Source organism: Urocitellus parryii, chromosome 12, assembly GCF_045843805.1.
Source record: "Urocitellus parryii isolate mUroPar1 chromosome 12, mUroPar1.hap1, whole genome shotgun sequence".
In the NCBI taxonomy this organism is placed as follows: domain Eukaryota; kingdom Metazoa; phylum Chordata; class Mammalia; order Rodentia; family Sciuridae; genus Urocitellus; species Urocitellus parryii.
The window spans coordinates 86,742-112,597 of record NC_135542.1 but is presented as its reverse complement, the minus strand read 5'-3'; the positions used below and the strand labels follow the sequence as shown (position 1 = coordinate 112,597).

General features: G+C 32.4%; 1 protein-coding gene across 2 annotated transcripts; it reads left to right on the top strand.

The window, feature by feature from the left end:
• The first annotated feature begins 494 nt into the window (after positions 1–494).
• LOC144249816 (leucine-rich repeat protein SHOC-2-like) lies at positions 495–24,798 on the top strand. Of its 2 annotated transcripts, XM_077792021.1 has the most exons (8): positions 495–1,197; positions 4,534–4,671; positions 12,128–12,258; positions 18,106–18,294; positions 21,254–21,376; positions 22,748–22,885; positions 23,197–23,314; positions 24,590–24,798. In XM_077792021.1, the coding sequence occupies exons 1-8, from the start codon at positions 495–497 to the stop codon at positions 24,796–24,798; spliced, it is 1,749 nt and encodes a 582-aa protein (XP_077648147.1). The 2 variants fall into 2 exon arrangements, with proteins under 2 accessions (XP_077648147.1, XP_077648148.1); XM_077792022.1 differs by lacking the exon at positions 4,534–4,671.
• Positions 24,799–25,856: the final 1,058 nt, after the last annotated feature.

Here is a 25,856-nt window from a genome sequence, read left to right as displayed (position 1 = left end):
GATAAAACTCTAGCACAGAGTCTCCTCATGGAGGGCATTACAACAGCAGGTAGGCATTCTGCACCTCTGCAAAGAAACATTCTTGTCTACCAGGTATGCCCCAGCCATGAGGTCATGTAAGACACTAGTCCCAGACAGTGTTATCCCATTCTCTGTGACCACTCTTCACAGCAAAGTTCACAGAAAGACTGTTTTTCTGAGACTGTTTACTTCATATTAGTTATAACATCAGGTAATTTAATACTCTATTATATTTCAGGAATTCTAATGAATCATTGATTGACCAGCACCATTTTACCAGTTTGAATGAGTTTTCAGAAATGGACAGTGTACTTTTGGATCCAACATGTGACAGATGGGTGTAACTCCATGCTAATTACCTTTTCAAGCCAACACTTGTTTGATTGTGTAAGATGTTTTTAGGTTCAATGTTGAATTTTATTGCTAGAAAATAAAATAAAAGTTAATGTATTTTTTTTCAAGCTTGAGTCACAATGAGTGGTAATTTAGGGAAAGAAAAAGACTCTAAAGAGAAAGATCTGAATGTGCCATCAGTCAAAGAAAGAGAAAAGACGTCAAAGGCCTCTGGAGATTTGGGGACAGAAAGCCATGAAAAAGAACCTAAAACCAAAGGGAAGGATGCCAAAGATGGAAAAAGGGTCTCCAGTGCTGCCCAGCCAGGGGTGGCTTTTTTAGTTGACAATACGATCAAGCGGCCAAGTCCTGCAGTTGGGACTGGGAAAAAATCCAGTAATGCAGAAGTAATTAAAGAGCTCAACAAATGCCTGGAAGAGAATGCAGTGCGTTTGGACTTATCCAAGAGGTCTATGCACACATTGCCATCATCAATCCAACACTTGACTCAACTAACCGAACTGTATTTATACAGTAACAAACTGCAGTCCCTCCCAGCAGAGGTGGGCTGTCTAGTAAATCTCATGATACTGGCTCTAAGTGAAAATTCATTTACCAGTTTGCCTGACTCTCTTGATAACATGAAGAAGCTGCAGTTGCTTGATTTACGGCATAATAAACTGAAAGAAATTCCTTCAGTGGTGTATAGGTTAGATTCTCTCACCACTCTCTACCTTCGCTTTAATCGCATAACTACTGTGGAAAAGGACATAAAAAACCTGTCAAAACTCAGAACGCTTAGCATTCGGGAGAACAAAATCAAACAACTACCTGCTGAAATTGGTAAGAACATTTGGGTTATTACTATTGATTTTACTATTTGTTATGATTAATAATTCTGTTGAGTGCTTTTCCATATCAGAAAATTCCTAATATTTGTTTCTAAGCAATTAGACCTTTATTACAAACACAGTCAACTCTGATTTTGATTGGAAAAAATTTGAATTTGAAAGATGTTTGCTTAATTGTTAAGTTGTCATCTGTTTTCAAAGCCCATTATATTTATACTAGATATATTAAGGCTCTGCGTGCCCATTCCTAACTTTCCTTTTTTATCTGAAGGCTTTAAATTCACATCACTTTCTACTTAGTGTATTTCTAAAGATCTTCATATTATACGTTTGTGAAACTGAAGTGCCATAGGAAAATAGAAAAACTTTTTTTTTAAATTTTGGTAGTACCTACATTTTTATTTAAAACTCTAATATTACTATACTAGAGTGAATCTCATCATCATGTATGTCCACAAGACATTAATTGAAAAAAAAAAAAAACAACTAACGTACTTAAATAGCAGAAAGATCAATAAAGGAAAGGGAAGAGATCTGAGGGGGGTGGATAAAGGCCATTATTTTATACTGAATTTGAGCAAATCATACTCTATGCATTTATAATTGCATCAAAACAGATCCTAATGTATCACTAATATGATGCAATTAAAAAATAGAAAAAAAATCGAACATAGTAGCTGTGCAGGGTGCCACATACCTATAATCCCAGCTACTTGGGTGGCTGTGGCATGGAAGGTGGCTTGAGCCCAAGATTTCCAGATATGCCTGGGCAACATATTGTATCAAAAATGAAATCAAAACACCAAACAAAAAAAAATCCAGGGCAGAAAAGTAGAAGAAGAGAGAACTGTCGTAAACCAACACTTAGCATTTCTATACCACTCATTCTTGTCTTTTATAGTAAACTGAATAGTAAGAAAATAAAGGAAATGTTTTAAGAGAATGGTAGTAGGAAAAAAGTAATGAATATATATGTGTAATGTCAGTAAAAAAAGAAATGAATTATCTTTATTTTTAATTATGGGAAAACTTCTGAACTATTTTGAATATAGAAATTTATTGGCATCAATTTTGTGAAATTAAAGTTACAGTTTTGTGGGTTTTTGTAAGAGTTTTAAAAAATCAAAATACAAAGTATATTTTTATTTTTAAAGGGAAGCTTTTATTTTGTAAAAGGTTTATTCAAAATACACAAAGATGAATTAAATATATTCTTGATTCAGTATAGATCTTGTTAGTGATAAAGAAAATTTTCTGATTTTAGGCTCTGAAGCTTTTCAGGGAGATGATGTCCTGTGTTTTAAAATGCAGTTAAACTTTTAGATAACATGTTTTGTTAGATTTAAGACTAGACACTTAAATATTAATTTGAACTTCAGATTACTCAAGACTATCTGTTATAGACTTTCTCAAGTAATACATGGTATGTATGAAGTAAGTATAGTTTGCTCAAGAGGTATTAAAATATTCCCAGGAATTTCTATGTGGAAATGATTTATTATATATGGTCCCATAGAATTGAGATTGTAGAATGACTGCTGTTAGTATCATATTGTCAAAATTTGACCTGCATTTATGGCTTATTGTTGGATACAAGTATAGACTTGGAAAAACAAACACTGAATATTTTGTTATTGTACTGAGGAATTGAACTCAGGGACACATGACCAGTGAGATACACCCACCCCACATTTTGAATTTAATTTAGACACATGTTCTCACTGAATTGCATTATGCCACACCCTTGCTGATGCTGGCTTTGAACTCATTGTTCTCTGGTCTCAGCCTCCTTGATACTGGTATTACAGGCATGTGCCATCATGCTCAGCCAACTGCTGAATTTTTGTATGGAAATGTGAGATATTATTGCTTTTCTTTGTTATTGTTGTTTTGTGTTTGTGATATACTCGGTCCTAAAAAAATTGACTTAAATTCACAAGTCACTCTGTAAGGGTTTCTTTCTATAGCATTGCTATCAAATTACCTAGACATTAATATACTATTGTTGAATGAGGAATTATTTAACAGGATTTTAAATTTAACTTCAGTTTGTTCTTGAGAGTATACATGCAGCAATTTTACTGAAAATTGAACATACTTTAAAATTTTTAAAAAATATTTCTTTTTTAAATGTGGATGGACACAACACAATACCTTTATTTTTATGTGGTGCTGAGGATAGAACCTGGACCTAGCCCGTGCTAGGCGAGAGCTCTACTGCTGAGCCACAATCCCAGCCCCTGAACCTAACTTTTTAAATTGGCATATTTTATGTCATTAAATGATTCATATTTGCAGCTACCTAACTTTTGTCTTTTATTCCTAAATTTCTAATTCTAAAAAAAATCATGGAATTGAAACAACTTAAGGTATTATGTCTTTGAAAAGATGATGACAGATCTTAAGTTTTATTCTGAAGTGAAGAGTAGAAGTATCCAAAATTTCCTTAATTATCTTTATTCTTTCAGTTAATATAATGCTTTTTACTAAGCACCAAACAGACACAGTGAAGATGAGGAAGTACTTATGCTCTAAGGATTGTTATGTCTTAGGATTATTCTGTTCATTTATTATTATGTAATGTTTTTTATATTCCAGATGATTTTCCTTGCTTTGAAGTTTGCTTTGTCTGAAATTATAGCCATACCAGCTTTGTCTTCATTGTCTATTGTTTTAAATTTCTATTAAATTGAGAAGTTATTTTTATTTATTAAAAAATGTATTTATGTAACATCAGATTATATGCCTGTATTAAGCATGTATAATAAGCATGTATATTTTGAGGTGTAAGGCATGTCTCCATCTGAACTCAACATGTATTTGATATAATTGTGCTAAATTTGTCAGCTTTTTAAATCTGGACTATGTCATCCAGCATTTGTGGTTAAATTTGCTACTTGAATATATGACATGGAGCCCTGGATGTAGCTAGTGGTAAAATATGTTCTTAGTAGGTGTGAGACCCTGAGTTCAATCATTAGGACAAAAGAAGAAAACCCCACATGACACAGATTAGTAAAGTAATCTTTTACAAGCAATATTTTCATGTTATTAGATGTCATTTTGAAATAATAGATTCAAAATTTGAGTTCAATTTTAATATTTTTCAGAAAGAATGTAAATATGTTGGGGAAAACCAGGTTTTTAACTTACAATTCAAGTATATTCTTTGATTTTTTTTCCATTTTCAAAAAAAAAGTTGTCTATGTAATAATATTATATTTCTAGTTATGTTTCAAAATCATAAAAATTACTCCCTTGCATCCTAGTATCACCTGAGATATTATTTAATAATGCTTATTAAATCACTATGTTGGTCAATTTACAGGTGAATTATGTAACCTCATTATGCTGGATGTAGCTCATAATCAACTTGAACACCTTCCAAAGGAGATTGGAAACTGCATACAAATAACCAACCTTGACTTGCAACACAATGAACTGCTAGACCTCCCAGATACTATAGGTATGAAAGGAGAAAGAAGAGATTGATGATTATTTATAGCAACCTAGATATTTAAAGGGTTATTTTTGATCCATTTTGGTAACACAAATTAAAGAAATTATCAAAGTACTATATAAGTAATCAGAATTTTAAGACAGTGTTTGAAAACTTTTCCTATTTCAGGAAAATAAAATTAAATTTTAGGAAATTAACCCAGTTGGTTTAAAAGAATGTTAAGTTTCATGTATATACTCTATTATTTATAGCTGATTATAAAATGATGGATTTTTGGTATTGTTATTTCAGCATATTACATGGAGGAGGTCCATTTTTGCTAAAGTAGGCAATATTAAAAAATAAAGCCTTTGCTGTTTAGTTTTCTGAACATGGCCAGTATAGTTTAAATGTTGCTCATTTGTAATGTTGAGGGAGTAGTAAGAAAAGACATGTGTTAAAGACTTCATACATCACACTGCAAAAAGTTTGAGCTTACCAAGATAATGTTCTATATTTATGTAGATTTTTTCCCAAAGCCCAAACATTTCTACAAACACAAAAGGTAATTTTAAAAACATAATGCTTTTTAGTTATTAGTGCAATATAAGAATACTATAGTGCTTATTTGGCAAAATATTCATATAATTTCATTAAAAATATTTCAGAAATGCTATTGTATTTTTTGAGATGTAGGTTTGTCTTATCTTTCTCTAGAAAGATTTTTGATTGCCTGTGGCAGGTACCTAATGGAATCACTATAATCAATCCATATTCATAGCTGGATATTTTTGTGGTCCATTAGGTAATACAAAGTTTGTTACAGATTATTTAGAGGACTGTTTTATCTCTAATTCACCTATATTATTGGTTGTAGTCATGATTGATCCCACTCTGCTCAGGCCCTAGATTTGACTCTTGCCAGAATGACAGTCTTGGAGCTGCAGGTTAGGAAAGTGCTCTCAAACTCTTCAGCCTTTTGTTTATTTATGGTCTATTATTTAGTTCTTTTTTTTTTATTTTGGAAGATGGTTTTTAGAGTTTTTTAAGGGTATGGTTTGAATTAACTCCCAAGGAAATTGTTAAAGAATTTTAAAATCCAGTTATTTGGCTCAACTCTATACAGAAAAGCTTACTGAGACTTAGTTATAGTTACTGTCCATTGAACACATGCTTTCCTGAATTCTTGTCATGGGTCTTTATATCATATTCTTATTTGAAGTGGTAATGGGTTAAAAGTATTTTCTAAATGTTTTTTTTTCCTGAAAGGCAAAATCATCTGTAACACACAATGAATTGTTCTTATAGCCATAGTGAATATTTTATATAAATTTTCTATATGAGATTTATATTCATGGTTCAATATAGTAGGAAACAAGAACAACTATTTCCTAATTTTTCTTTTTTTAAAATCTATTGAAGGGGCTGGAGTTTGGGCTTAGTAGTAGAATGCTCATCTAGCATGTGTGAGGCACTGGGTTTGATCCTCAGCACCACATAAAACTAAATAAATAAAATAAAGGTATTGTGTCCAACTACAACTTAAAATTAAAAAAATAAAATCAACTGAAATGGCAATGATGATCAAAGAGAAATGATCCTGGAAGAAAAAAGCATAGAAAATATGTATTGTATAGAAAGCATAATCAGACTAACTAAAAAAGGAAACATGAATGTCTTCCCAAATCAAACTCAATAGAAAATGCTATATACTATAGTGAACACAAACACCAAAAATAGTGATCTATAGGATAATGTATAATTTCCTTCCATATCTAGAACAAAAAGAAGGGAATGTATGTAAATCCTGTGAAAAATTATATTATGAGAAATAAAGCTAGAAGTACTAGATAGAGCTGTAACCCCAATCTCTTTTTTATTTTGAGGTGAATTTCTTGTCTCAGCCTCTGGAGTCAGTTGGGTTACAAGCATTCTATTCTGTACCTGCCCATGACTGCCATGAGATCAAGTCTCAGTGTAGTTTTGTATTGCATTCCCTAGTTTTAAAAGGTGTTCAGCATTTTTTTTTCATGCACTTTGTTAGCCATTTGTACTTCTTCTTTTGAGAAGTATCTATTTACCTACTTATTAGTGGGGTTATTTGGGGTTATTTTGTTAAGTTTTTGGAGTTCTTATCTTATCTATTAACACTATTTCAGGAGAAGAGCAGTGATTCTCTCTCAGGTGTGTTCTTTCTCTCATTACATTCCTAATTGTTGCCTTTGCTGATCAGAAGCTTTTTAATTTGATGTTGTCCCATTTATTAACTCTTTGCACTATTTCCTAAGGCTGTTGGGTTCTATTGAGAAAGTTATTGACTATTCTAAAAGCTGGAGTGTTGACCCTGTATTTTCTTCCAGGAGTTGCAGTTTCTGGTCTAATTCTTAGGATTTTGATTCATTTTGAGTTGCTTTTTGGGAGGATGAGACATAAGAGTCTAGTTTCATTCTTCCCACCACCAAGTGTTAAAAAGGTTATTTTTTTCTCTACTATATGTTTTAGCACCTTATTGAAGTATCAGATGACTGTGGGTTTGTCTCTGTGTCTTCTATTCTGTACCATTGATCTATGTTTCTTTTTATGCCACTACTATGTAGTCTTATTTATTTATTTATTGTTGGTTGTTCAAAACATTACATAGTTCTTGACATATCATATTTCACACTTTGATTCAAGTGTGTTATGAACTCCCATTTTTACCCCGTATACAGATTGCAGAATCACATCAGTTACACCTCCATTGATTTACATATTGCCATACTAGTGTCTGTTGTATTCTGCTGCCTTTCCTATCCTGTACTATCCCCCCTCCCCTCCCATCCCCTCTTCTCTCTCTACCCCCTCTACTGTAATTCATTTCTCCCCCTTGAATTATTTTTCCCTTTCCCCTCACTTCCTCTTGTATGTAATTTTGTATAACCATGCGGGTCTCCTTCCATTTCCATGCAATTTCCCTTCTCTCGCTTTCCCTCCCACCTCTTATCCCTGTTTAATGTTAATCTTCTTCTCATGCTCTTCATCCCTACTCTGTTCTTAGTTACTCTCCTTATATCAAAGAAGACATTTGGCATTTGTTTTTAGGGATTGGCTGGCTTCACTTAGCATAATCTGCTCTAATGCCATCCATTTCCCTCCAAATTCTATGATTTTGTCATTTTTTAATGCAGAGTAATACTCCATTGTGTATAAATGCCACATTTTTTTAATCCATTCATCTATTGAAGGGCATCTAGGTTGGTTCCACAGTCTTGCTATTGTGAATTGTGCTGCTATGAACATCAATGTGGCAGCATCCCTGTAGCACGCTCTTTTTAGGTCTTTAGGGAATAGACCGAGAAGGGGAATATCTGGGTCAAATGGTGGTTCCATTCCCAGCTTTTCAAGAAATCTCCATACTGCTTTCCAAATTGGTTGCACCAATTTGCAGTCCCACCAACAATGAACAAGTGTACCCTTTTCCCCACATCCTCGCCAGCACTTGTTGTTGTTTGACTTCCTAATGGCTGCCAATCTTACTGGAGTGAGATGGTATCTTAGGGTGGTTTTGATTTGCATTTCTCTGTCTGCTAGCAATGTTGAGCATTTTTTTCATGTACTTGTTGATTGATTGTATGTCCTCCTCTGAGAAGTGTCTGTTCAGGTCCTTGGCCCATTTGTTGATTGGGTTATTTGTTGTCTTATTGTCTAATTTTTTGAGTTCTTTGTATACTCTGGATATTAGGGCTCTATCTGAAGTGTGAGGAGTAAAGATTTGTTCCCAGGATGTAGGCTCCCTATCTACCTCTCTTATTGTTTCTTTTGCTGAGAAAAAACTTTTTAGTTTGAGTAAGTCCCATTTGTTGATTCTAGTTATTAACTCTTGTGCTATGGGTGTCCTATTGTGGAATTTGGAGCCCGACCCCACAGTATGTAGATCATAGCCAACTTTTTCTTCTATCAGACGCTGTGTCTCTGATTTGATATTAAGCTCCTTGATCCATTTTGAGTTAACTTTTGTGCATGGCGAGAGAAAGGGATTCAGTTTCATTTTGATGCATATGGATTTCCAGTTTTCCCAGCACCATTTGTTGAAGATGCTATCCTTCCTCCATTGCATGCTTTTAGCCCCTTTATCAAATATAAGATAGTTGTAGTTTTGTGGATTGGTTTCTGTGTCCTCTATTCTGTACCATTGGTCCACCCGCCTGTTTTGGTACCAGTACCATGCTGTTTTTGTTACTATTGCTCTATAGTATAGTTTGAAGTCTGGTATCGCTATACCGCCTGATTCACACTTCCTCCTTAGCATTGTTTTTGCTATTCTGGGTCTTTTATTTTTCCATATGAATTTCATGATTGCTTTATCTATTTCTACAAGAAATGCCATTGGAATTTTGATTGGCATTGCATTAAACCTATAGAGAACTTTTTTGTATTATCACCATTTTTTTTTTTTTTTTTTTTTTTAATGATGTTAGTTCTGCCTATCCATGAACAGAGTATATTTTTCCATCTTTTAAGATCTTCTATTTCTCTCTTTAGGGTTCTGTAGTTTTTTTGATACTGTCATTCTGTAGTACAATTTGAAGTCATTTATTGCGATGCCTAAAGCATTGCTTTGTTGGCTAAGCATTGCTTTACCTATTCTTGGTCTTCTATTCTTCCAAATGAATTTTAGGAATTTTTTTTCTAGTTCTATGAGTAATGTTATTGGTATTTTGTTGGGCGTTGTATTGAACCTATATTCTGCTTGTTGGAGTAGGATCATTTTAATAATATTTTGTCTATCCATGAACATAGGAGGTCTTTCCATCTTCTGGGGTCTTCAATTTCTTCAATATTCTAAAATTTTCATTGTAGAGGTTAGATTTATTCCTAGGTTGGTCAGTTGGTGGTTTTTTGTTGTTTTTTGTTTTAAAGTCTATTGTGAGTGAGATTGTTTTTTTCTCTGTGGATTCATTGTTGGTATATAGGAAAGACATTGATTTTTGTATGTTGGATTTGTATCCTACTAATTCGTCAAATTTGTTTGTTAGCTCTAGCAATCTTTTGGTGGAATTTTAGGATTTTCTAATTATTGACACTGTATAATTCTTGGAATATTGTGGATGCTATACACCACTGGTACTTGAGCTTATCAAACAAATTCTAGCCTCAGGGTCTTTATATTTATTGTATCTCTGCTTAGGCCTCCTTTCTCCTAAACATTGATATTATTTTCTTATTCATACAGTTCATCAAATGGATACATGGGGCTTGGTCAGCAATCGACCCTATCCATTCTAACATTTTAACTATATTTTCTTGTTTTGTATTTTTGAGCATGTATTTGTATACTTATTGACTAGTAATCCGTGGGTGATGCAATCAGAGCACTAAAAGAAAGGTTTTGGCCCACAGAGAGAGTGTAGATGGGGCTAGATGGTAAAATCTCCCAGAAAGTAGGACGAGGGTCCTTTGGGTTCACTTCCTTTGACACAAAGTAACTTCCTTATGTATCCTTCTGTGTCTTGGTTTCCTTAATCATTCTATGTTTCATTTTTTATTAGAAGTGATTCTTCTGATTTTAATTTATATTATGAATATGAAAACATTTATCTTCATTATAAATATCTTGTAATTCAGATGACATATCAAAAACACATGGTTTCATGTATAACATTTTCTTCAAGGTCAAGTAATATTTTAAAGATCAATAAAATCTAAGAATAATGTTGCCATTATTTTATATGATTTGCTAGTGGTCAGCAAATATAGTACCATTCCTATTTTGAGTAAAGGTAGTTAATAAGTACTATGTTTTCAAAATTTTATGAATCACAGTTATTTCTCATTTACAGTAAAATAATTTTTCTCTCTTTTTTTTTCATCATTCATATCTCCTGTATCATGTAGCAGAAGCCTGAGTTTTGGTGAAAATTTGAACATTTGAATCATGATCTGTTATACATATCAGCAGTCTTAATTGACTTTTGAGATTCTCCCTGTCATCTCTTGGAGAAGAATGATATACCTGTAACAGTATTCACAAACTTAACAGAAATGTATCTTTTGATTCTGTTCCTTTCCCCTTTCTGCTAGCTTAGCACTTCAAAAGTGTAACTTATTATGAAAATAATAAATACCCAACTGCTGTCTTGAAGTAAATATTTTGCTTGTATTACTAACCACTAAGTTCCCTGGAGCTTTGAAAAGTCACCCAAGCCCTCCATTCCCTTCTCCCCTTCAAAATGGATGCAGTTTACCAGAGTGTCATCAAAAGGATTCTAGTGGATTTCCTTAGTTAATTAAGAAGATACATTAAAGACAAAACACACTTAATATTTCCTAAATGGTAATTTTTAATCTTGATTTTTGTATACTATTTTATTCCTGTTGGAATATTACTTAATTGGAACCAGAATACTTTTGGGCTCAGTTTACCAACTCTGTTGAAGGAAAGTGATGTACATGAGCCTAACAATAGTTATACTAGGAAGAACTGAGATGATTGCTGCTTTTCTGCATTATAGTTGACTAGATTTATAGTATAGACTCATGAGATTTTTTTATTACTGCCAGTGACTAATTTTTATAAATGTAGAAAGTAAAACTGTACCAATTAATCATTTTCATGTAACTTCCTTCAGCAAGAGGGAAAGAAACCAATGAATCAGTGAAAGAAGGTTATGAAGCATAATGACTGTCCTCTTAAGTTCCAACACTTAATTTATGCCATCAACTTAATGTATGCTATCATCCATTTATGCAAGCATTATAAACATCAAAAAGAAGGTTTATCATACAACAATTTTTAAAAATGATCAAACCAAAAAGAAAGAAATGGACAGATACTAGAAGGTTCTGAAAATTGAAAGCCCACAAGTATTTGTCACTAAAGACATAAGTGTGACCTAGAGACCAGACAATCATTTCTATGTCTTCTAACATTGAAAAGGAAAATTTAAAAGTAAAGGCAACATCTGACATTTTAACCTACACTATGTAATAATGTCACAGCAACAGTTATATCAAAGAAACTTTTTTTCTTATATATGTTATTTGGTAAGTTTAATTTGATTTGAATCTTTTATGATAGTAGATGTCATTATATCCCTCTTTGTAGCTCATGTGTATTCTCATACTGACAATAAAACTAGAAAATGCCTGGAAAATAAAATGCTATTTTTAATGTACTCATTAGTGGCTAATATGTTCTTAAGCAGGATTTGCTTAGATTTCATTAATGTAGATGTATTTTTGTATGGTGCTCAGAAAGTTATTGATCTTGGAGCACTTTAGATTTTCACACTAGAGATGCCCAGTCTGTGTAACTTCTTGTCACAAGTTGGTTCTAAAGATTAAGTTGTTAAAAGATGACAATAATTTTCAGTAGGACACTTAACAAAGTATAGCTGCATATTTGATTATTTTTCTTATACAAGTTCCTTGGTTCTAGAAGATAAGAATCTTGTAATCCAGTGGATAGCCTGTGACAGTAAAGAGGTTCATTTTATATTTCCAGGCAACCTGTCTCATTTATATCGTCTTGGTCTGAGATACAATAGACTGTCAGCAATACCCAGATCACTAGCAAACTGCAGTGCACTTGAAGACTTAAATTTGGAGAACAATAACATTTCTGCTTTACCAGAGGTAAGAATTGTATGAGAGAAAACATGACTGGATTGAAATAAGCCTTCAAGATAATTTAGGGAAAACTAATCTTTATAGCTGGGGACATAATTTGGTGACTGAAATTGTTTAAATAACAAGCATCCTATATAGCTACCACTAAAATAGAATTCAAAAGAGGAAAGAAAGGATACAGGGAAGCTTTTTTAATATAAATAAGGTAAAAATCAGAAGGAAAATTAGTGTGCTATAGTTCCCTTAGCACTGTGTAAATCATTCTTATGTCATTTTGGGCAATGGCAGTAAAAATATTAAGAAAAAGCTGTATGGCTGGTTTTAAATCTCATCTATCCTGCTCAGTTCCTTATAAAAATGTACTGTAGAAAGATGATAAATGGCAAGAACTACCTTGATAGAACATACTACTTGTTATTAAAATTAATGTTAGCTGCAACTCTAATGTGACACAGATTATTACCCTTATCAATGCAGTAATATTAAAAGTATTTAGTACATTAGAGTCACCAAAATCTTTCATTTTTAAACATTACTTTTTAATTTTTGAAAAAAAAATTAAATTAGTTTTCCATAACAGTAGAATGCATTTGTGCACTTTTATATACATAGGTAGGTATAATTTATCATTTTACTGATTTTTCCATGTGACTGACACAGTACTTTCATTTTTATTTATTTATTTTCTGTAGTGCTGAGGATTGAACCCAGTGCCTCACATGTGCCAGGCAAGTGCTCTACCACTGAGCTACAGCCAAAGTCCTGATTTTACATGTTATAGAATCACATCAGTAATACAGACATATATGTGCATAAGGCAATAATGTTGGTGTCATCCTTCCTATCTCCCTAACCCCTCCCCTCCCCTCTCTTTACTCCCATCTACCTAATCTAAGGTAAACTAAAGTACTTTTCCTAGTGCCCCCTCCTTATTTTGAATTACCATCAGCATATCAGAGAAAACATTTGGCCTTTGGTGTTTGGGGATTGGCTTATTTTGCTTATCATGATGTTCTAAAGCTCCATTCATTTATTGGAAAATGCCATAATTTAATTTTTTCTTTAGGGATGAGTAATATTCCATTGTACATTTGATTTAGCCATTCATCTATTGAAAGACACCTAGATTGGTTCCGCAGTTTAGCTATTGTGAATTGAACTGCTATAAACATTGACATGGCTATGTCACTGTAGTATGCTAATATTAAATCCTTTTTAGTATAAACCAAAGAGTTTGATAGCTGGGTCAAATGGTGGTTCTATTTCAAGTTTTCTTAGCAATCTCCATCTGCTTTCCATAGTAGTTGCACCAATTTACAGTCCCTCCAGCAATGTGTGAGTGTTCATTTTTCACTATCTCTTTGCCATATCTTCTTGCCTTTATTCTTGATCATTGTCAATCTGACTGGAGTGAAATGAAATCTTAAAGTAGTTTTGATTTGCCTTTCTATAATTGTTAGAGATGTTGAACATTTTGTCATATATTTTTTTATTGTATTTCTTTTGAGAAGTGTCTGTTCAGTACCTTAGTCCTTTTATTGATTGGGTTATTTTTTTGTGTGTAAGTTTTTTGACATTAATGATTTATTGTACATGCATGCAGTAAAGATATTCTCCCAATCGCTAGGGTCTCTCTTTATATTATTAATTGTTTCTTTTGCTGAGAAGACATGTTTTAGTTTGAGTCTATCTCATTCATTGATTCTTGGTTTTACTGCTTGCACTTTAGGGGTCTTGTTAAGGAAGTCAGATCCTTGGTCAACATGGTGAAGACTAGGGCCTTGTTTTTCTTCTAGTAAGATGAAGGTCTCTATTGTATATATTAAATCATTTTTTATTTATTTTGTGTTGGTAGTAATTGGGTATAATATAACACTCTTTTAAACTGTGTTTCTCAACAATAAAAGGGAATTTTACTCATAAATGTTTGCTTATGTTTATTCAAGCATAATATTCTAAGAAAAGAATGTAATGTTGACTTAAGAATTGATAGATCTTTTGCAAATTTTTTTCTTCCCTAATGATTAAAAATGTAGATACACAAACACACACACACACACCACACACACACACACACACACCACACACACACACACACACACAGAGTAAATTTGTGTATATGAATTTTCATGAAACAGCTTGGCCAGGGTTGAAAGATGAATTTCAACCAGGCAAAGTGGTGCTTGTTTTTAACTACTCCCGAGACTGAGGCAGGAAGATTGCATGCCTAAGGCCAGCATGGGCAATTTAATGATACCTTATCTCAAAATTAAAAAAAAATAAAAGGGCTGAGATTTTATTTTAGCTCAGTGGTAAGTGTGCCCCTGGATTCAATCTGTAGTATTGGTGGGTGGAGAGGAAATGAGTTTCCCACACTTGCAGTTTCTAGACTGCATCAGTTCATTAAGACTACTAGGACAGTATCTTACCTATGACAAAAGAGTACTTCTGCTGGCAGCAGGTTGAATGGGATAAGGAGTAAATCCACAGATACAAGATACAGTTCTGAGAACCAGAATATCTGGATTTTTGTCTTTGATCATAGTAATTTACACATGATCAAAATGTATGAGGTTCTTTTGTTTAATGTCACCCCTCGTGCTAATGAATGACTTGTATCCATAAGAGGGTAAGTAATTAGCACATTGACTACTTCTTTTTGAGATTATATTTGGACATGGTTTGTGAGCTTAATTAAGAGTGACTGGTTTTAATATATATCCATATACATAAGTATAAATACTGGGTCTATATCAAAATTCAAAAAGTGGAAATTCAATTTAAATGTGTGTGTATATATTGCCCCATTTTTATTGTCAGTGAGGGGAAGCTTATGTGTGTGTGTGTGTGTGTGTGTGTACGTGCGCGCATTGCCCCATTACAATTATATGCTGTACTTGGGTTACTTTTGACAAACTCATACATGCATGGAACTCAATTTTAGTTCAGGCTCCTCCCCTTTACTTCCCATGCCCCTTACCCCATTTTCCTTCCTGTTTGCTAGTGATTTTCTTTTGCTCATGTACTTGTTCACTTTTGAGTGGTTCTTTCTACTTATACATAAAATTGAAATAGCTTATGTTATGTTTATATATGTATATAGCATGACTTTAAAATTGCTTTGCATACCCCTATCGCTTCCCTCCATTCACCCTCTCAATCTCCTTCTAGTCTACTGATCTTTCCTTTATTTTATGAAACTAATCTTCTCTTCCTTCATTTCCTTATTTTGCTTTAGCTTCCTCATATGAGAGAGAAAACATTAGACCCTTTAATTTTTGAGACTGGCATATTTCACTTAGCAAGATTAAATACACATAAGGAAATGAAACTATAACTTTAAGCACATATGCTCAAGACATGAAGCTAGGAGCTCTACATGTATTATTTTATATTCAGTATCTTCCTAGGATTTGTTGGGAATATTCTTATTGAATAGATAGGGGGAAAAGACAAATGGTTTTATTTTAGTCAGATTTGTTACCGTAAACATTTTTTTGAAAATATGGGAGAGATATTATCTAATCAGTTTACCAAAGTTGGCAAAATTGATGAGTAGAAGACCTAAGATAGGAATCCAGATATATGAGACTATAAAGGAAAGATAAACACCTATGTTTCACAGTGTGATCTAAGTAATGCATGGAAGAGGGTTGGGGCTGTAGCTCAGTGGAAGAGCACTTGCCTCCTATCATGTGTGAGGCATTGGGTTCAATCCTAAGTACTATATAAAAATAAAATAATTAAAATAAAGGCATTCTATCCATCTACAACTACAAAATTTTAAAAAAAATATGTTGAAGAGAAGTCTTCTTGTACTCTTAGTGTAATAAAATATCAATATTTTGTCATAGAAGAATATCAGTTCAGCAGTTTGTCAGTTTTAAGAATAACATTTTTGCAATGAGTCTCAATAAAACTTGTTTGTGATAAAGCAGATAAAAGACATTTTTCTTGAATTGTCATATAAGGTTTTCTTAAGCACTGTTCTTGTGCTCACATTTTGTCTGTGTGCAAAAATAGATGCTAAGGATAGATTTTTAATGTTTAGTGTGAAAATCAAATATTTATTAAATAGAGAATTCACTTTCAATTCTATAATTATTTTCTCCCTTCCTTTTATATTGCCATAACTGACATCTCAGGTACCAAGCCTTCATGGAGGACCAACAGCTGCATTTTGAATGCTATTTTAAACCCACATACTCTCAGTGGGCTTTGTTTCTTTTTGCTTATATTTTTATTTAATCTAGATTGTTTTTTTCCTGTTCTGAATTCTGATTTCTTTTTTGATCTTTCAAAATTTCATTGCAGTCTATTTTCTGCATTTCTAAGTATTCTAGTATTTCTTCTTTACTTTGGAATTAAATAGGGGTTCTAAAATTCTAGCAGTTATTATATGTTAGGTAAGGTAAAACTGTTGCCTTACGACAACCCATAAAGTAAGGCATTATCATTTCAAAAGTGAATAAACCAAGTATTAATACAGCAGTTTACCCAAACAGGAATAGTGGTGCACACATGCAATCCCAGCTACTCGGAAGGCTGAAGTAGGATCACAAGTTCAAGGCCAGCCTGGGCAACTTAGTGAAACTCTAAGATAATTTCAAAGAAAAATGCCACGGATATAGTTCATAGGTGGAGGAACCCTGTGTTCAATCCCCAGTACCAGTAAATAAAGAAAGAGAGAAAAGAAGAAAGAAAAATAGTTTGTTCCAAATCACAAGCTATTAAATGATAAAGCAAGACTGATTCAAAACTATTTGAATAACCAATAACAAACAGTATTTCTTAAATATTGGTATGCAAATCAACAGAGAAGTTTGTTGTAATGCATATTAATTCTGTGGGAGTCAGCCTAGAATCTCCATTTCTAACACACTTCCAGGGGCTACTAATGTTGCTCTTCCTTGATCCAGCCTAAATAATGAGTACCTATTCTGTGTAATTTATTATTGATGATATACCAATTGTGCATTATTTTCTAAGTGCTTGCTATCTGTGCTTTATATTTCTAAAAATGTTTAATGTTCTTAAAGGCAGAGATTTCTTTATATTTACACACTTAGCAGTTTCTTTATATAGTGGGAAACTCAAGTAGGAACATATGAGTTTATGTGTTTAGTAAGTATTTGCTTAATAGGTACTTGTATTCCTTCAAATTTTACCATATAAAAAGGAATGTGTTATAGTACATCAAGAAGTATAATCAGCTTCTGAATTTTGTATTCCTAAAGAACCATTAAATTATTGAATAATGATTTATACTGTGACAGGAATTATGTTAATTTTTTACTATTTATTTTTATTTATTTTTACGTGCTGCTGAGGATCAAACTCAAGGTCTTACGTGTGCAAGGCAAGTATTCTACTACTGAGCTCACTCCAGCTTACTCTTAATATTAATGTTAATCTTAATACTAATTTAGATAATTATATAACTAAAACCTATATAGGGTTTGTTACAGTAAGTGGCATAGCACTCTCAAACTAGCCACCTTGAGATACTTCTCAGTCATAATGTGTACTTTATATTATAGAGTGATTTAAATAAACTAAAGCCAAATAATTCAAAAAAAGGGGAAAAATTCCTGATTTCTTGTGAAATCTGAAAAATCTGAGTGCACTGATTTCACTATTTCCATGAGGCAAGACAACAGCTTGCTGGAATTGAGTATTAACTATCTGGAGGAAGTGTCACAGAACCAGCCCAACCTGTTTCTGTAGATCCTTTCCTGCAAGGCCTTGAGGCATTTGTGTTTAGAATTTGCTGTTCTATTCAAATGAAGTTTTTTTCAGTTCTAATTTAGATTTATGCGCATGTTTTTTTTTTTTTTTTTTTTTTTTTAACAGAGCCTTTTATGCAGTCTTGTGAAACTGAACAGTTTGAACTTGGCTAGAAATTACTTCCAGTCATATCCAGTGGGTGGTCCAGCTCAGTTTTTCACCATCTGTTCCCTCAACATGGAACACAATCAAATCAATAAAATCCCATATGGAATTTTCTCTAGAGCAAAAGCATTAAGAAAACTAAATATGAAGGTAAACTTTTTGTATCAGGAGTAATGGAGGAATTTCTAATGCATTGATATTCTATTGTCTCTAATGATGTGGTTTATATGTCATTTTACTTTGTTGACGAAGTCTACTTAGGGGATACACACACACACACACACACACACACACACACACACATACAGAGTAGGGGGAGATATTTAGTTGTCAGTGGGCCTTTATTTTATATATTTATATGTGGTGCTGATAATCAATCTCAGTGACTCACATATGCTAGGCAAGCACTCTACAACTGAGCCACAACCCCAGCCCCTTGCGGGCAGTGTTTATCAGATAAAAAGTATTTTAGATTTGTGTATAATACCCTAGGAATTTGTCCTTAAGAATTAATCATGAGGGCTGGGGATGTGGCTCAAGCTGTAGTGCGCTCGCCTGGCATGCGTGCGGCCTGGGTTCGATCCTCAGCACCACATACAAAACAAAGATGTTGTGTCTGATGATAACTAAAAAATAAATGTTAAAATTCTCTCTCTCTCTCTCCCTCTCCATATCTCACTCTCTCTTTAAAAAAAAGAATTAATCATAAGGTTTTATTAAAGTATATTTGTAGGTATATTTATTGCAGAACAGTTTTAAAGGTACTAAATTATTATTACTCTTAGGGATTTAAATTTTTATAGTGGAATACTGAAGAGCCACCAAAATTGATGCTCAGATATAGAATATTAAATACCAGTTACAATATTCTTAGTTTATTAAGAATTAGGAAGTCACAGCATATAAAAAATTCTTTGTATACATACAGTTTAAAGCTGTTTGGAGTATGATTAAATACAGTAAATACTTAGGTATTTATGTGTACATATATAGTCAGTGTTTTCTAAAATGTATCTCTTTAAAGACCACCCATAAGTAATTCTGATCTGCAGTTCTTTTTATTTCTTATCTCTATACTGTCAGTGAAAGGATCTCACGTTTGTAACAGTTTATTGTGAAAGAGGTGAAGACATGGTGATTTATCTAGCCCAGTGATTTAATGTTTAGTAAACTTTCTACACAGAGAAAACAGTCTATTTGGCCATACAGCTGTGTCATGGCTGAGACAGGAACTCAGCTTCCTAGATTTTTTAAATCTAGGTAGAGGGTTCTTTATATTATATCATTCAATATCTTTTTGTCTTTGATGAACCAGTCACACAATTGTTGTTCTTTATAATTTAAATTTACAATTTCTTGACTCTGTCTATACTTTGTCATAAATATAGTATGTATCTTTTATGGTAATTTGGAAGAACATAATTACTGAAGTAGTATAAATACAAAATCCTATTACAAACAAAATCTTTAATATAGTTACATAATTAATATATGCAGTAACAGTAATGTAGTGGTAAATAACATTAATTCTGTGTTTTCATTTTGTAATAATAGATTTAGAACATAGTGGTCCCAATATTAATTAGTTTTTATATTTGATTATACACTTTTATGAATTTGACATTATTACAGTATGTTAGCTTGGAAAGGATTGTTGTTTTTAGTAAAACAACAAAACACTTTATAGCACTTTTCCTAAATTTCTATTCAAACTTGATAAAGGTTACACAAAACTTTCTCTTAAAAAAAATCAAAATGAAACTTGTTGTATTCTTCCTCATATAAGCACCTATAGTAAGTATTTCTTAATAAAAATACTTTATCATACTGTACCTATTGGTAGTCTGGGCATGGATAGATAATATTAAATATTTTTAATAAATAATAAATTTCAATTTATAAAATATAAACTGGATTTTTAAATATATATTCACTGATTGGGATTTCTTATATTGATGATTTTGTGTAAAAAGACACAAGGATCCATGAATGTTGCAGAAAAAAATTAGAAATATACACCTACAAAAGAACATAAAAGATGGGACTGAGTTTGTGGCCCAATGTTAGAGTGCTTGCCTAATGTGGGAGGCACTGGGTTTGGTTCTCAGCACCACATATAAACAAATTAAATAACAAAGGTCCATTAACAACTAAAATATTTATTAAAAAATGTAAAAGAAATCCACGACCAATTGGTTAACATATTGGCACATTGATACCCAACTGAGACAAAGGTGATATCACCCTCTTCCATTACCATTGTAATAGTTTATTTAGGGTTGAATTTGATGGGCATGGTAGCACACACCTGTAATTCTAGCAGGTTAGGGGGCTGATATAGGAAGATTGACCAACTTACTGAGGCCCTAAGCAATGCAGTGAGACCTGTCTCTAAAATTAAAAAAAAAAAAAAATACCTGGGTATGTGGATTAGTAGTTAAGTGCCCCTGGATTCAATCCAAAATATAAAAAAGTGAACATGTAAAAGCAGGAAAAAGGTAATTTCAAATGCTTAATTAATATCATAGCACTCCATCATGTTTTTATTATTTAGTGATGAATGTATTATATCTTCCTCTTTTGTGAGGGTGTGTGTGTGCTAGGGATCACACCCAGGGGCTTGTGCATGGCAGGCAAGCAATCTACCAACTGAGTTATATCCCCATCCCTTCCCTCATTTTTCTGCTCAGCATCTCTTCCATTCCTGAGCTCACCTGGGTTTCCTTTTTGGCCATGTATCTTCTTTCATGGTGTTCATATCTCAATTTGAATAGTCACATTTTCTCCAATGGTTTCTAAACATTATTGTGAAATAAAACATCAAATTTATGACTATTATCTTTGAACTTTGAAGTGGTTTCTCATTGTAGTACTTTTATATTTCCATTACTCATATTCACATAGGAAATAAACTTCCTTTTTAACTTCAAAGCAAAAGCTCAGTACTATGCAACAATCTTGGAAAATTGATGCTTTAGTTGCTGGTTGTAAATCCCTGATTTAGATATCAAGAAGGGGAATAAGGTTTAAAATTTTTTTCCCAAAGACTGTACACATGGAGCTTTGTTTTAATGGTTCCACATGAAATGCTGCATTTTGTCTTTGCCAGGACAATCAGTTGACATTACTTCCATTGGACTTTGGAACTTGGACCATCATGATAGAATTGAATTTAGCCAATAATCAGCTAAGAATGATCCCTGAGGATTTATCTGGTCTTGTTTCTCTTCAGGTGAGTGTATTAGTGAGTATTTTAAATTTCTCAGTCTCTTTCTCAATTATCTACTTATATAAAATAAGTGATTTCTCTTTGAAGATCTTAATTAAAAGTGATGATAATAAGAACTCTTTTAAACATATGACCTTGTTAGGATGATGCAGGATTGGATCAATTAGTCTAGACTCAATACTTCTGAATACTAATCATTAATATTTAATACTACTGAATATGAGTTAGTCTAGGTTCAATATTACCATTGCCCACTAAAAGGTGGTAGGTTTGAATGCTCTAATATAACTTTGAAGGAAGGGGTATTAAAATTTAGCATCTTAAGGCCATTTTTCTGAATTCTTTTTAAAAACCATATCTTGTTTACCATAATAATTATGGATAACTGAGACAGGCATTTAGAACCTTTTACTGTATGATGTTGACCTAATTTCCATCCTAAATCACTCACCTGCTATTTGTTGGAAATCTAGCATGTTTTCAGGTCTGTATGTCTATTCCAGTTGTTTCCGGCATCTAACTCTTCTCATCCTCTTTTTTCTTTAAAAATTCATCCACATGAATAAAGATCCATCTTATTTTCACCTTCTTAGTCAGGGATAATCACTTTTACCTGAGTCCCTAAAGTTTTCATCTTTATGATGAGTAAAGCTTACCAATAGTACTTCAACTTTTAAAAAATTTTACTATATCATGTTTTTAAAAATCTTGTTTATTTAATTTGGTAAGATGAAATAGTATTGTGTGATTGAAAGCATGGGTGAAATAAGAAGATATAAAATTAGCTAGAAGTCTCTGAACACCTTTCTTCTTAGTGCTTGTTTCAAAACCCCATTGCATTACTGACTCCTACTCCTCTGGTAGTTTATAATTTATTAGAAAACAAGGACATCTTCCTCCCTCCCCCAATTTTATTTTTTTTAGAATGCCTGAAATGTAGTAAATACCACAAATTATAAATACTGTGGATTGTCAGTTGTGACCTTCCTTAAGTGATTGTTTACAACAGGTGGTTTCATAGACATTTGCAACTTTTCAGTTACAGATAGATTAACTATATGATATTCATGAAAAATTCAATGTCTTTAAATTTTTTATCATTTAGTTATAGTCAAATTTTTAGTTTAATTTTGACATTAAAAATTATTTCCAATAACTCTACTGGGTTTGAAAGATTTAGAGTGGTAAATTGAATATTTTATGTAATTTAATCAAATGTTACCTATCCTAATACTTACTATTTGGAAAATTATCATTGCTTATAAATTTTTAAGCCACACAGTTGTCATATATATGTCTGATATAAAAATGAAATACATATATATATAAAATTCCATACCATGTTTTATCAAACTGTCAATTATTTCTCTGTAGGTTCTAATATTATCAAACAATCTTCTAAAGAAGCTTCCTCAAGGTCTTGGAAACCTTAAGAAGTTAAGAGAGTTGGATATAGAGGAGAACAAATTAGAATCCTTGCCAAATGAAATTGGTTATCTTCAAGATTTACAGGTAAATCACGTCAGGGGCTTTATAAGTATATGATTGGAGTTTTTGGAATTCATCTTTCTAACTCTTCACCATTTTTTAATTCTTGGACCAGGTAGATTTTTTCTATTATAGGATTAGGGCTGAGTTTTAAGTTCACATAATCTCCTTTTATATTTCTAGCAAATGATAATTTTTGAAAGAAGATCCTGTAACTTACTAAGTCTCATCTGATTTAATTTCCCTGTTATTTTATTTTTGTGGAAGTATTATTTTAAATTTATATAGTTGTAGGAAATGTGTATATAACTTTTTAATTGTTATTTTTTTTTTAGAATTTAGTCTTAACAAACAACCAGTTGACCATTCTCCCCAAAAGCATTGGTTACCTTACCAATCTCACACATCTAAGCCTTGGAGATAACCTGCTTAATCATCTTCCTAAGGAAATTGGTAAGAACCCTATGTATCATTAACTCCACTAGTAACTACCTGTTGTAATTTCATACAGTATTTCAGATAAATCTGTTTTTGTAAGCTGAGGTTATATTAGCCTTGTGAGTTTTATTATGGAGTACAGATACTTAATGTTACTGGGTGCTTTGATTGTTTCCCCATGGAGTATTGTGATTAATATTGTATTTTTGAATATAGTATGGTATATTTATATTTCCAATAAGGTATGTTTTATGAAATCCTAATTTAAAAGAATTATTTTCTGTTTTTGCTAAATTTGAAAAATCACACAGACTTGAAACAAATTATTATTGTTGGGATTTAGGCTCAATAATAATATTTGATTAATATTAATATTTGGGTGCATTTTAGAATTTTGCCAAATCTTTTTATATCCATTATCTCATATAATTATGACCACCTTTAATTTTATAAGTAAAGGTTGTAATACTATTTTACACAGATTTAGTTAAGGTCACATAGTAAATAACTGTGAGTTCTTAAGTTAATAATTCTATGTATACTGTTCTTCCATCTATAATATGCTTAAAACAATATTGGATTAATAATTAAGAATATTTTAGGGGAGCTGGGATTGTGGCTCAGTGGCAGAGCACTTGCCTAGCATGTGTCAGGCACTGGGTTTGATCCTCAGAACCACATATAAATATATAAAAAACAAAGGTTCAACAACAACAGCAAAAAAACAATGGTTTTGGAGATTGTTAGCAATTTAAAATCTGAATCTCTCACTTTTTAGTTTTATGTCTTTGAATAATCTACTCAAACTCTTGCTGGAAAACTGGAACTTCTTATGTGTAAAATAAGCATAATCATGTAAGGAAACTTTTTGTAAGACTACATGAATTTATTTTTGTTTACCTACCAAATATGTGGTAACTTTCTTCATGAAAGATCTATATCAAACACACACACACACACACACACACACACACACACACACACACCAACACACATATGAATGCCAAACTGTCTCAAAAAGATCTCTAGAGTTGGAGCATTTTCTAAAAACCAAGCATAAAAGAAGAGGTTCTGAATAAATTGTTATGGAGTGTGACCTGGTCATCAGGGTTTTAGAAAATCTCCCCAGATAAGTTGTATATGTAGTGAAGTTTGAGATTGATGGTTCTGAGTGTTTTAACATGGAGAGAAGAGTGGGAAATATGTATTATATATTAATTCCCACTTGCACCTTTGTATAGTAACTAATGGGTTTTTTTTTTGAATTATTGATTTTAAAAAATAAAACAGGTACACTGGAAAACCTTGAAGAACTGTATTTGAATGACAACCCTAACCTACATAGCCTTCCTTTTGAGCTGGCTCTCTGCAGCAAGCTTACAATCATGAGTATTGAGAACTGTCCACTCAGTCACCTTCCACCTCAGATTGTTGCTAGGGGACCTTCTTTCATCATTCAGTTCTTAAAAACGCAGGGTACATATAATGCCATGGTCTGATAAAGCTCTGCTGGTCCCACACACTGTTCAAATCATTTGCCATTAATGTGTCATATCTATATCTGTATATATTTATGTAGATATTGATACACATGGCAGATTTATAAAGATTCCATTATGTGTTTCTGCAAATAGAGGAATTATAGCCATTTAGATCTTTATAAGTCTTTTGTAGAAAAGACTTATAATTTTTCTTTGCTGAAATTGATTGATATTTTTCTGTTTTGTATTCTGATGTGTCAGTTTGCTTAAAAAATTGCCAAAAAAATTATGAAGTTATTAAATTTAAGTAACAGAATAGTTATATATGATTCTCTTAGGAAAAATAATGGGTAAACTATTTTTTGTGAATTATTAATACATTTTCCTATGACTAATTGTTATATCAGGTAGAATTTTTCTTTAACTTCTTTTGCAATTTGAGATTTAATTTTTTATATATTGTTTACAGTGCTGAAATAGCAATAGGACTCATGTGCATGTATACAAACTCTATTGAAGAAATTATGTTTAGTCTCTGATGTTTAGTAAATGAGAGGGTCAGAGAATTGTAAAACTGTTGATCTCATGTTGCTCATTGTTAATCTGTAGCAGTAAAACAGAAATAGTGATATCAAATAGCCCTCCTTTGTGTGAAGTTAGTACTTTTTAAATCCCAGATTTTTATTTCATGCATAAAGAAGGAGGAGATATTAAATAATTTATGGACTTCAAGGATTCTCATGAAAACATTAGATGATAGAAAGTGCCAGAGGTGGGGCTGGGGATGTGCCGCAAGCTGTAGCTCACTCACCTGGTGTGCGTGGGGCACTGGGTTCAATCCTCAGCACCACATAAAAATAAATAATAAAGATGCTGTGTCCACCGAAAACTAAAAAATAAATGTTAAATCTCTCTCTCTCTCTCTCTCTCTCTCTCAAAAAAAAAAAAAAGAAAAGAAAAGAAAGTTCCAGAGGTGAAAAATGCACCAGATGTTAATTTGTTACATATATTAAAAGGTGCTCTAAAATTAATATTGCACATTTTTTATTTATCTTATAGAATGTATCATTTAAAAA